At 35.9% G+C, this 13,972-nt stretch overlaps 1 protein-coding gene across 1 annotated transcript; it reads left to right on the forward strand.

The window, feature by feature from the left end:
- Positions 1 to 10,706: 10,706 nt before the first annotated feature.
- Positions 10,707 to 12,276, forward strand: LOC149150471 (uncharacterized). The gene is made up of 5 exons (XM_089446050.1): positions 10,707 to 10,815; positions 11,224 to 11,367; positions 11,548 to 11,642; positions 11,754 to 11,883; positions 12,006 to 12,276. The coding sequence occupies exons 2-5, from the start codon at positions 11,296 to 11,298 to the stop codon at positions 12,213 to 12,215; spliced, it is 507 nt and encodes a 168-aa protein (XP_089302176.1). The 5' UTR covers positions 10,707 to 10,815; positions 11,224 to 11,295; the 3' UTR covers positions 12,216 to 12,276.
- The last annotated feature ends 1,696 nt before the right edge of the window (positions 12,277 to 13,972 follow it).

Genomic DNA, 13,972 nt, shown 5'->3' on the forward strand with positions numbered 1-13,972 from the left:
TAGCCTGCGTTTCCCATAGGAACAGTTTTTGTACCCTATTAAATTCTTCTGGCGGTAAAGAGTCTACCCCACTCATGGTCCCCTGTTTCAAGAATCCTTCCAGATCTAGGTGTTCCCTGTCAAGAATCTCCTGCAGTTCATGATCTTCCGTTTCCATCTCACTTTGGGTCATTTCTTGGTCCATCTCCGGTTCTGCATCGCTCATCATAGTCTCTTTCTGTTTGATACTATCATGTGTTTGAGCTGTGTCTTCCTCTTTCTCCTTTTCCCCTGGGCTTCCTTCCATTACCCGATCTATATTTGTTATCTCTTCTTCTTCTTCCAGAACTTGGAACCTATTCAGATTAGTCTATGGTCCTTCTATCTGCTACTGCTTTAGCCCCCTCTTGCCCCCTTTTCCTTTATGAACCACTTTGTGAAAGCCTTCAGTATCTTTCTTTGAGTTCGCCTTACTTTTGTTCTCTATTTTGCTAAGAGGGTAGTTTCTAAATAGGTGCCCATGCTCATGGAATTTTCGGCATCTGAAAGGAATATGTTCATAGTCAACTGTTTGCACCCATTATTCATCCAAAACTTCTAAAATGACCTCATCCGGAAGAGCTCCAAAGAGATCCATCTCCACACATATTCTTGTGAAGGAAGTGTACTTACCCTTCTTTGTGGCTTCAGAAGTTTTGACAAAATGCCCTAACTTGTTTCCTATAGCAGATAACGATTCTGTTTGCCAGTAATCAAGGGGTGATGAGTAGAGTCTTACCCAGACCGGGACAGAAGTGAATTTTTCTCTCTCAGGGGCAAAGTTCATCATCCACAGTCGCATATAAAGGCCTGCTGCTGCATAGAAGTAGGGCCCTCCTTCAAACACTTTGTCTTTGTCCTCAATATTTGTGAAGACTACCGTAAAGAAACCCTTAGACCCAAGATGTAGGTCAATGCTTCCTTTTGGTTTCTAGTTATATTTAATCCATGACTGTAAAGATTTTTCTGTGGGCCATATTTCCATGAATTTACAAATGATAGCATATGTCCTCATGTGGTCTCTATGCGCCTGCAGAGCAGGATCATTTAAAACTACTCTGGGAGTGACCTCAGCTTTGGGTTTACATGGCCCTTTTTGTGCTTTGTTATTCACTCCTTGTTCCTTGTCTTCTTGCTCATTTTCCTTGTTGATGTTATTCTCCTTTGTCTTATTTGAATCTTGTTCCTCTTCTATAATCCTTGTCCCCTCACCTGAAGGACCTATGACACTCTCTAATGGTTTCTTTCCTCGACTAGCCACTGCCTGCCTATAGGAGGGAGTGGAGCTCCCTCCCCTGCGTGCTTCCATGGAAACTCCCGCGAACTCTTGCAAACACTAACACTTCCAGGAAATTCCACGCAATTTTCGACTAATCACTAAATTTAGAATGCATGGCAGATTAGTCTATTCTTTCCCAATTCTCAACATGCTACAAATCTAATAAATTTTATACTTAATATTAATTTAAAATTTAAATATAATCCTAGTGTATTATGTATGGCATAAGAAAATAATATGAAGTGTTATCAACCAATTTCCTTCCTTATATTTATTTGTAGTCATCATTATGTTTTTACCCTTTTGCATATATTGGGCCCTTCATTTTGAGCTTGTTGGAGCACGAACATTGGTTCAACAGAATATGCCTCCTCCATTCGTTCTTAGTGTATTGTTTGGCTTTGAGAGCATCAAATTAGTCTTTTCTAACCAACATCCATACTTAGTGTATTGTTTGGCGTTCAAAGCATCAGATTAGTCATTTCTAACCAACATCCATACTTAGTGTATTGTTTGGCATTCAAAGCATCAGATTAGTCATTTCTAACCAACATCCATATATTTTTTCTAGAATATTTCATTCCCTAGAATTTTTTGGTATTTTTTCTCAAAAATTATATAGTAGAAAAGTTCTCACATCACACATCAAACCAAAAGGATACAAAACAACACACACACTTCTATGTACAAGGTACAATCACAACTCAATCAAAACAATCATGTCAATGTGTGCCTATTTTGGACACAAGAAAAGGATTCCCGTACATGAACTCAGGGAGGAGTTGAGGTACCATATGGTGTGCCATGATGGGGCCATGCCATACAAATTTTAACTATGAGACTCCTAAAGATTGATGATAACAAGGAAAACCTAGAATCATAGTGTTATTAGGAATAACCAGAGGACATAAAAAGTGAGTGGTCTTGTGAGCTACTGTGGCTCCATGACAAGGACTATGAAGACATAAATGGGTGACAAGAAACTCACTGAATGATGGATGTGTGTTTGACAATTCACTGGAAAGTTCAACATTAGAAACCAAAAACGTTACTTGGTCCAAGGGTGACACTTCCAAGGATGGCTGAGAAAATTCCCCCTAGGTTAATTCGAGATTTAGTTTACCAATCTCTACTTTTTCCCATTTGGGGAGACTAGAGGTATCAAGACGCATAATCTCCCTAGGATTGTCAATAGGTGAATCCATGACCTCCATGATGAATTTTTCCATAGGAAATTTGTCATTAGGGAGTCATGTTCAATAGGCAGAGTGACAACCCATGTGGTAAAATGATCCTAGTCATATTCCAAGGGATCTACCCCTCTAATAGTAGTCAATAAGGATTTGCGCTACATGAGGCAGGACTGAAAATCCTCTAAGGAAGACATGACACATGATGCTTCGACTAACTCTTCAATAATACTATAATTTTGGGAAGCCCGCGCATCAGGATTGTTTGTTAACTTTTGGAATACACTGTTAGGTGGGTGATATAACAGTTCCATAGGCTTATCTGATCTGAGAGATCTAGTGGAAGCGAAAGGGGTGGTCAAGTCCTTAGAAGTAGAACTTGACTCAGGAGGGTCATATGATTTTTCTCTCGTGGTAAAATAAATGTGAGAATTAACATGAGGACCTACGCATTGTTATTAGGACCATATTACCATTTCCCCACATTACCCATAGGAGGAGGTGGAGAATCTTGTACAACCATTTGTTGTTATGGCAACACTTTTGATGGATTTTACTCATTGTTAACTAGATTTATTATTTCTTTGTGACTAAAGTTGAAAAGTGGAAATACAAAATATTTAATAAATGAGTAAATATTATTTCAAGGGTGTTACCAAGCATATTGCTTGAGGTTGTATATGAGACAAGTATATATTGCTAGAAGAATAGAGATTGAAAGATAAAAAGTGTAGCAATAGGCATCAACATATAACATGAAAAATTTCAAACACTTTTCAATAGGAATTAACCACTAAAGGGAAATAAACATTTTCCATACAACATACGTGGGGAAAATATTTGCTTTGTAGGTGTTGTATTGAAGTGGCTTGGGAGCTTATACATGGACCATGAGCATTATCTTACACCTCTTTTAGGCCCTCAGGGACTAGTTTTCATCCTTGAAAAATGTTCAAGGGCCTAAGAACCATCCCTTAGATGGTCTCCATGAGCACCACTAGGCCAACTATTCACCTTAGAGGCATTGGGGGGTGGTTTTGTACCATGTGCATAGTCTGTATTATTACTAAGCCTTAAAAACCACTCATACTAGGCCCTAGGATGATAATGGTGTTTCTCCTTAGATGATGTCCAAGGACCCAAACAAAGCCATCCTTGTGGGGAAAAATTATCCTCACATTAACACCCATACACCATCTATATACCTATGGTTTATAATGATGGAAAATAGTGCTCCCCATCACCTAATTGTGCAAAAATCCCCAACTAACCTAGATGCCATGTCAAACATGTCCTCTATATTAGCATATCAACCTACATTATCCATTAGCTCATGGAGATAGAGGGTTCAAGGACTCTCACTTGATGGTTGGGGACTATAGTCCATTGAGAGGTCAAATTTTGGGCTAACTGTGTTAAGGACACCTCGAGGTCAACCAACACTAATGCAATGTATTAGTTGTTGGTACATCAACCTATCAAAATGTCACAATATTGGGTAGTAGACATTAGTAAGTAGGACACTAGTCACCAACAAGAAACCTTGGTATTGATAGAGTAATGATGTGGTGAGTGGACGTGGACCCAGGGATACCACAGTCAATTGTGTGGCAATTGATTTGACATGCTAACGTCTCATTATGATGTGGCACCAATGTGGGTCTAGATGACATGGCATACCAATGTGGCAAGTGATGTGGCATGTTGACATGGCAATGGAAGGTTGACTAGGCACCGAGGTGATGTCTAGGTGGTAACCATATAGTGATGACGTGGATGTTGGGCTTTTGGATGTTAATATATTAGCTAATTAGTATCAATGACACTCTTTAGCCTCTTCCGAGGGCCCGATCGCTTGATAGCCCGACCATTGGCCTTTCAAGATATCGAGTATTGAGACATTAGGGCTTCAATCTACAAGCTCGTCTATATGTTAGGTGTCGAGTATCGAGACAGTAAGTATGTATAGAGCATTAAGTGTCCTGGGGGGATAGCGGCTTAGTGATCTGGCAGATGGATAAGGTAGATGATGGAAAGGTAACTGTGTTAATTGATGACCCATTGTTTGGTTATGTGAAGACCAAGTAAGCAAGTTTTAAACTAATGTGATATTTCCCAAGTGGTCGATAGTGGATATAATAGCCAAATTAATTGAATAGGTAAGCTATCGTGGAAGTTGATATGCCATTTTATAATGGTGACATGTGGGCAAAGGACTGCCACGTGCTTGACAAGAAGCAAATAAATATGTATAAGAGAGAAGTTACAATATAAACTTGAATAATACCAAAGGTCAAATAAAACACCTTTTCTTAGACTATACAAAATGAGAATTTGTAAACAAGAAACTAGGATCCCATCTTATTGTTTATATCATTGCTAAAATGAACATGGCCTAATTATTTAATATCTCTTGTAATGGAACCAAAGTTATGTATCACATGAATAGTTATAGGTAAGAATTCCTATAAATGATCTTGATTACTATGTCACATATTGAAATCTTTCATTTCACAAATAGTTTCATCATCTGTAATAGATCAAATAACTATGACTTTAGGCAACACTTTTGATGGATTTTACTCATTGTTAACTAAATTTATTATTTCTTTGTCACTGAAGTTGAAAAGTGGAAATACAAAATATTTAATAAATGAGAGTAAATATTATTTCAAGGGTGTTACCAAACTTATTGCATGAGGTTTTATATGAGACAAGTATATATTGCTAGAAAAATAGAGATAAAAAATAATTAACAAATTCCTAAATTCCTTATTTGAATAAAAAAAATCTCTACTTTTAATTTTTTTAATAATTACTAAATTCTGTATTTGAAATAAGGAAAAATCTATTTTTTTTGTTCTTTTAATAATTACTAAATTTATTATTTAACATAAATAAAAAAATAAATTGAAAAACCTTTTTTTTTTCTTTTAATAATTACTAAATTTATTATTTAACATAAATAAAAAAAAATTGAAAAATCTATTTTTTTTCTTTTAATAATTACTAAATTTATTATTTAACATAAATAAAAAATAAAAAATAAAAAATAGATTTTTCATTACATGCGTATTGAACTTTTACTTACAATTCGATCCAATACTATTTTTTCCATATATAAAAAATATACATGATTTTTTAAAATTTCAAATTTTCCATTCATATACCTGATATCTATCTACATGCACGTTTTTGTCAGTAAATATAGGCTATTGAACTAGGTGAAAGTAGTTAGTAAACTAATTGAACTAGGTGAAAGTAGTTAGTAAACTAAGTGTTGATTCCCACTCCATCTGATATCTAATCTGATCTCATCATACAGTTCGGGCTCTAATGAATTAATAAATATGGCAGTTCTGAGCTGGTAAATTTACTTCCATTAATGCAGCCAGCGAATCGTTAAAAGCAATAAGGTACGGAAGTTTACAGATTCACAAGCACGATATTTACATACAGGATTCTGTCTGATTTTCAGAAGAACAAATCTTCAAATTTACAAGTAGCACACGTTTTTGGTTCAGATTTTTCCCTTTTGGAAGTGAGAGTTCATGCAAAATACAGGTGTTTTCCTATTTCTGATTGTAATTTTGATTATCTTTGTGCACTTTTTTTAAACAGTTTCTGCCATGTCTTTTTAATATACTCTCTTTTCTGTTAATGAAAAATACTTTTACACAGAATTTGTCCATCCTGGGCTGTAAGTATTTGCAATTTGCTTAATTGATATAGGTTGGTTTGATCGCTTTGTTTAGTCCTATTAGTTGATACGCATGCAGATAGCCTCCTAGATTGTGGTCGAAAGCTGTGCAGTTTAAAGAGACTGGGCAATGAGACAGGATTTGGAATCATTAGAGGCTTGATTTTGTACTGTGGTTTTAGAATTTCCTTGTTTTTTGCTTTCATTGAATAACAAATTTTGATTTGAAACTGAGCAACAGTGGGTATTTCCTCCCTCACTTTTTCTCCTGACAAATTCAAAGAGTCCTCAAAAACATTTAGGGCATCAGCTACAGCCTCCCAGTCATCCAAGTTTCCATCCTCATCCTCACTTACAAACCCTGAATAGCTACTGCTACAAGCACGATATTTACCAATTGATCTATTGAGTTGTGGGATCAATAAATGACAAAAATGACATAAAATGTAGCAGGAATGAAATTTATAATTATGAATAAGTACGTTTCATAAGCTCACAGGAGATACCCCTGCTGGCTAAGCAACTGTTACTGCAAATATCTATTTCCCAGAGGATTTGTATTTGGCTCTAACTAAAACATATTGCCTAGCCCGTATACATGGGTGGGTTGAACATGTCTTTTGGAATTTGAAATCTAGGTGAGTGATAGCAACAACCTAACTGCAACATATAGCCTAGCCCGTATACATGGGTGGGTTGAACATGTCTTTTGGAATTTGAAATCTAGGTGAGCGATAGCAACAGCCGGAGTTTAAATTCTTTTTTACCCTACTCAAATAGGCAACAATTGATCTTGAATTTACTATTTTATATCTTTAAATCCTCCTTTACCCTTTGTTAAGGCTTTTGGTTATATCCCCCTTTGAGTGGATTCGTTAGATGCAGAGGATTTCTGCCCCATTTTTCAAAAATTTCTCCTGTTCTTTTGGCGAGCTTCCAAATAATTGCGAGAGTCATTTTTCACTCTGCTGTCTTTATAATTGCTCTTTCTTCATCTTTTTTTTTTCTCTTGTTCCAGAAGGTCCGTGTCCCGGTTTATCTTTCAAATCTTTGATCTAAGGGAAGCTGGTTATTCCAGGAGATACTACATATTCTGGGGATTTAGATATTCCAAATCATTGCGAGAGTCGTTTTTCACTCTACTGTCTTTATAATTGCTCTTTCTTCATCTTTTTTTCTCTTGTTCCAGAAGGTCCTTGTCTCGTTTTATCTTTAAAAACTTTGATCTAAGGGAAGCTGGTTATTCCAGAGGAAGCTGGTTATTCCAGAAGATACTACATATTCTGGGGGATTTTGATCTAAAGGAAGTTGGTTATTCCGGAAGATACATATTCTGATCCCCAGAAGCTCCATTTTAATTTTTCTCTCACAGTAAAGCAAGGTGTAAGTCATTATAAGAAATCTCTGGGTATTGGGTGCTCCCTTTTTATTTAGCTTTGATTGGGTTTGAAGATTATGATTATGTGTACTTCTTTGCTCAATGTTCATGCATCCAATATCCACCAAGTGGGTATTAGATCTTGAAGGTCACCCTGCTTCTGGGATGCTCCTAATTGATCTCTATATTTGTTTGAGGTGTGTAATCCATTGCCTATCTACCTACAGATTTCAAGTATTCAGAAATATGGCCTATGATATAGACATGGATGCATCTACACAAAACAGCGTATAGAGTAAGGCCACTGAGACCCTTCATCTGAAAAAAGCATACTAAGACCCTCAGAGGTTAATGTTTGACTCGTGGTTTTTGTGTTTGACTCTCTGTTTAGCCAGTGGCTTTTTGTTAGTATTTGGATGGTTTGTAGAACTGCCCAGTTTTGACAGCTTATTTTGTAATCTTTTACCGATTGATAAAATTTAAACTTGACAGAGTTGTGGGTAGGAATAGAATCATACTAAATGAATGTGAACAAGGTGCTCAATGATTGTTTTGATTTTGCTAATTTTTTTTGGAACTAGTTTAAGTTTCAGCTTAATTTAACAAATAGTCAGATTAAAAGTTGGAAGTTGGATCCTCTTGGAGCATATATCTGGATCCACTTTACTTTGTGGATTGGTTAAAAGAAAATCATTGGCAAATAGGTCAAACAGATACACCCTCGTTGATTAGATATGGGAAATCTCTCAGAGCTATTAACACAGAATATGGTATCTTGGGTACCATTGTTGTTTTCAAATTTGCATCTGCTACAGTAGCAGTCATGAATGCCCCATTCATTCAACATCTGCTTCCTTTCTGAAAAGGGGTGGATTGCAGAGATGTAAGGAAAAGTGATCTCATCACCAGCTTTCATATCCCTCACTGCAATCACGAACATGGAAAACTTATTAGTAAATGTAAGTGCCCATACTGCCAAAAGATCTAGGAGCCATTCTTGGTGCCATAATGACTGGAAAAATTACCAACTTCTAATCAAAAAGGTGTTAAGAAATATACACAATTGGTTGAACATGGAGTGAGAAGAAACATGTCCCATAATGCAATAAATTAAAATGTCAAGAAGATGAAAACCTGTGTGAAAATGGTCAATATTAATACATTTTATGTGAGAGTTAAAACATTTAATACAAATTTGTAAAGAATGAAAGTTGCAATTTACCAAAAAGTAAACTAGCTCTACCCCAACTTATCCTTGAGTAACGGATTGTGCATAGCTCAGATTTTCATTACAGTAATTAAAAATTTAGAACAAAGCTAGAAGTAATCGTAAAATACACCATCCTAAATATGTGCAAGAATTTCAAATTCAGACAAAAACTACAGCTGATCTAGAAAATGACCCACTGGCTAAGAATAAGCATATTTCTGTCCACAAGACCATCACTGACATACACAGCCAAAACCAAAAATCTTAACATTTTTAAGTGTCCATGAGACTTTAGTTTGTCTAATCAATGATATACATTAAACACTTGATCATGTATAATTGGAACTTGACATTGTAAGTCCTGCAGATTAGCACAAGTTCAGTATTGTACTTATGAAAAGAGAAGATAAGGTGTGGAATGTTAGTAGTTGCGTGCAAGACAAAACTACACTCGTAGTTTCCTACAAAGGATTCCCTTCTAATTTTTGCCATTGGACATTGTATCAGCAAAATTATGTATGCAGATCATTTGCTTAAAACTTCAAATTTCAGATAATGTACACATAAAACAGAGAGAAAGAGAGATGATAATAATCAATGTTGAAAAATCTACAAATTCTTCTGATATTTCCAATTTTTCCTGAGTTTTTCAGGGTGCCAATGTTTCCAATATGTTCTGAGCTTTCAGTCCAAGTTTATGTGTGCTGATATTTTCCAATGATTTCCAATATCTTCCTCTATATTTCAGATAAGTTTATTTCTGGAGCGTTGGAAATATATTCCCTTTGCAAGACTGATAATAATATTAACTTTATTATTTGGAAAGTTCATCCACCCTTGTAGGGTTACATATGTTTTTAGATGTCAATATTGTATTCAATTGCAACTTCATAAAACTAACCTTTCAACTTCCAAACTTGACACCTTATATGCCTACCTAAAAAGCCACTGCTTATTACATGTATTAATTTACACAAGTCCTATAAAAAGGTGACCATCATAATCTATTAGTAATTACCCACCTTAATTCATACATAGTCAGCCAGTAGGACAACAAATAGTTAACTCCTCTGTTTCACCCATAGATCCAATTTAAGGCATTGATCTTATTGATTGGGTGAGGTATTCTAAAGGAATCTTCTCATAGCCATCAAGGAGGTAGCTGGGCTTAAAGAGTGGGGATTTGGGCGACAGTGGGCCCTCATCTTGTGTGTGTCAATCAGAGTAGGTTGCATGGACCTCAACAACCCTACTGATTTGATTAGAGACAGGGATAAAACTTTTTAAAGGGAGGGCATGCTGTGTACCTCACCACATAAGCTTTTAGACATTACATAATATAAATCAGCTATTTTGTCTGTAAGCTCATAATTTTGTAATAATTTTCTTGTCTTAGGTCTTTATAATACCATATTTTGATATCTGTAAAATGCCATTGTTGTGTAATAAGGGTCTTATCACTTTTATTAGTAACTAGAGCTTTTAAGTTTTAGGGTTTCCACCTCATTTGGTATAAAGAGTCCCCTTTCATTTGTAACATTTATCATTTCAGAAATACAATCAAAAGTTCCTTTGGAGAAGATTTGTCCATTAATCCTGATTTGCAAGTACAATCCACCCAATGGGTGTGCAGGTGCCTCCACTAGTTTCATTCTTTTCTTTTTTCTATCTTTTGAGTTTCACTCCTATCATATTTCTGTTGTTATTTTCAGTTCCTTGGGTAGTTCCAATGATAGATTCTTTTTTGGATACAACCATACTGCATTCGATGTAGTACTTTGTCACACACTTGCATCTTTTCTCCTTCATTAGTTTTGCTATATTTTTATGATTAATAACTAGCTAGCAAGAAGTATGAATTTTGAATAAAATGGGGTTTTTCTAATCTGTTTGTGAGGAGTGTCAATTTCTGAAATAACAACTTATTTTGCTTTGCAGCTCCTGAAGGACTTCCCAAAGGATTTGGTGTCACTGAAAAGAACCCAGGTGCTTTGCTTTTACATTGGCCGACCTGATCTTTCTCTTCAGCTTGTAGAGCAGGTATTGCTTCCCCTTTCTGTCAGGTATATGTCTAATACGCATTCTGAAGACCTTGACATGGTATATAAGTTTTAGACTTATTATATTTATTATTAATCTAATTGAATGGTATTTCAAAAAACATATGGTGTATCTCATAAAAGATGCATGATGATTCAATTTTCTCATACGGGGTTTTCTATGGAATTGAAAATTGCTTTGGTGAGCAGTTAAGAAAGATATTCTTTCATTTCCTTCTAGGTTTTTTTTTATCTACTATGCATGCCAGAAAAGAATTAAACAATCAATAGAAGTTAGCCTGTAATAGGAGTCAGGACATTTCTCTTACACTCTACCTTTCAATCTGAAAATTATATGTTCAGAAGAGTCTGAGATTTTCTATTCATAGATTCTGACTTATCAAGGCAGGTTTTGCCAGCAAATCAAGGTGAAAACTATATATATGGAATGCTTTCATTTTCTTTACTAGAGGTTGGGTGAATGGGGGATGCAGAATTGGCTTCAAGGAAAGGCTTGACAATCAAAAGTGATGACCCATGGTCTCAGCATGCGGTGTGTGCCACAAAACAGCAGACACTTAGCATGTTGTATTTTAAATTTTTATCCAAGATTGATGGCTTATTTTTTGCATTGCATTTGAAAAATAGTATTTTGTTTTGGTTGGGGGCACCTACTTTATTTGTGTTAATCATTTTACAACATGTCTTTGATCTCCATTAGTTTTTGGTACAGCTATGTCATGTGTTTCAGCATGAATGTCGCTTTAAGGAGGCAGTCCAATTTATGAAAACATGTTTGGATTCATGGAATGCTTGTTGTTCATTCATGTGAAGTAGTCTTTTCCCTCTTCTATCACTGTTCAGTGATCCATACATTACAGATGGTAGGTAGTTTGCAAAGTGGGTTCGATCATGCACTGACATATTTTAGGGTGCCAGGTATACTCACAATTGGTGGCATCTAGCGTTATGTTACTTGGAAGGCCATGCACATTTGAGTAAAGTGCTCCATATATATGACTCCCATATCTTGGCTTCTTTGCAAAGAGAGAATGTTGATCCTTCACACGTCATGATTACTATAACCTTTCTCCATTTTTGCTAAATTGGGAGAGTGACCTGGTCTAAGATATTCTTAAGATTACTTGCTCTTGGTTTTCATTTGCAATCGGCTGTCTTTTGGGTTCTCAGGTTTACTTGAATGCTCTAGGGTTGCTGTTGAATATTCATGTGCATGGACATTCTGGTATTATTGATGATAGAATGAGAGATCTTTCATATCACCTTCTGGATCAAGTGAGTACTTACAATCATGATATACATATTGGAAATGCATGGTCCAAAAGGTTTATGCTGATGTCTGATAAGTTAATTGCTTCACCTTGTCCTATCTTATTCTGAATAAATGTGATTTAAAACACTAGATGAGATTATGACTATAACAGACATTTACCTATGCAGATTTGACTTCATGATTTATATATTAGACCAAACAATCAAATGGGATTGACATGTAAATATCAGAAAGAATTATATAGCCATACACAACAGTCACCAAAGAAAGGGGATTTTTAGAAACATGGGAAAAATAGATTACAAATGGATGAAAAGACTATTGTTTGAGTGAGAAGTTAAGAATGATTTAAGTGTTGCAACCCCAAAACCTCAGTCAATATTAAATTGACATCATGAAGTAAGAAGAGGTAGCAGAGCACATCTAGAAAAGCATAAATATTTACATAAGAAAGACACGTTATCCAAGATAAGAAAGGCTGACTCAGACCCAAAATGCAGCTTGCAATGAATTGTGATCAAGGCTGGCATCAAATCACAGTGCTGAAATTGAGATGACCAGGGAAGAAGCTCCAGTCACTAGACAATGTAAAACATGGCTAACAACCATGAATGCAACTTCTAAAGTGAATATGATCAGAATACATTTCCACAACATACGTTTATGAACACCCAACTGCCAGAGTGATACTAGTAGATCATGAAAAACATGAAATCTGGAGAAGTAATTGCGCTCAAAAGTTTGTGTCTATGCAATATATTAAAATACAAAACACATTTAATAATAAAGGAGACTAGAAGCAACTAATAGTTTGAGTTGGTAGCAGGTAGCTCTTTAAAGCCGAGACATGAACAACATCCCTAAACTGATATGGTCTAGAGCCTCTCCTTCTTTCATGGTGTCCGCAATAGGATTACAGAACAGAACCAGATCTCCTGCTATGCAATCCTGTGTAATAAACAATCCCCTGTCCAAACAAGATTCGTCATGTGTGACTGTTGTTCACATCACAACCACAAAACAAAAAATTTCCACTCAGGATGCCGTATCTGGTAATTCTCGATAAAATCTTAATCTAGAGAGTGAAAAACAGTCACACATGACGTGTACTTCTCATTCACAGTATGCCCATAAAGGCAAATCGTCTGTGCGGTCAAGGAATATGGTGTTGAAGAGTAGACTCGCGGCTTTTGCAGGATTGTTATATCTAGAGAAAACCCTTTGGTATCTCATCATCTGGATTTCTTAAATTCTATGGAGAGAACCATCATCTGAGCAGCGGATATTATTCTTCATTGAGTATTGATGTTATAGATAAATACCCAATTTTGTTAAGTAATATTGAAAATTCTAAGAATTTGAGCCATTGGAAACCTAATGGAACAACCTAAGAATGATTTGGAGAAGGGAATAGATGAGAATGGTAATTTAAGGCAACCCTTGCTGCATCATGGTACTGAGCACAGCAAAATAAGGAAACATAGGAACAAAGGCAAGAAAGATTCTGATGCACAGGGGAGTGCTGCAACTGTTGTTTTCTGTACCGCAATTGTGGCCTTGGGGCCTCTACAATTTGGGTTCTGTGTAAGTGTGTTGAACCATTATATTCTTATTTGGATAAGAGAGAGAGAGAGAGAGCATTTTGTAGATTCAGATAATAATGGAATCCTAGGAAATAGTGGGTGGGTAGTTAAGCTATATGCTTTTAGGCACTTTTCATCTGGTTGTCTGTGCCAGGGACCCTTCAATAAAGATGCAGTTTGAGTCTGTATCATGGATAGTTACTTTAAAACCCAACTCAATTAAATTCATGTACTAACATCACTTGGATTTATGCATCTCATGCACTGTAATGGATGGAATT

This window comes from Pinus tabuliformis, chromosome 9 (assembly GCF_031772625.1).
Source record: "Pinus tabuliformis cultivar Carrire ecotype Pingquan chromosome 9, CPIR1, whole genome shotgun sequence".
NCBI classification, from domain to species: domain Eukaryota; kingdom Viridiplantae; phylum Streptophyta; class Pinopsida; order Pinales; family Pinaceae; genus Pinus; species Pinus tabuliformis.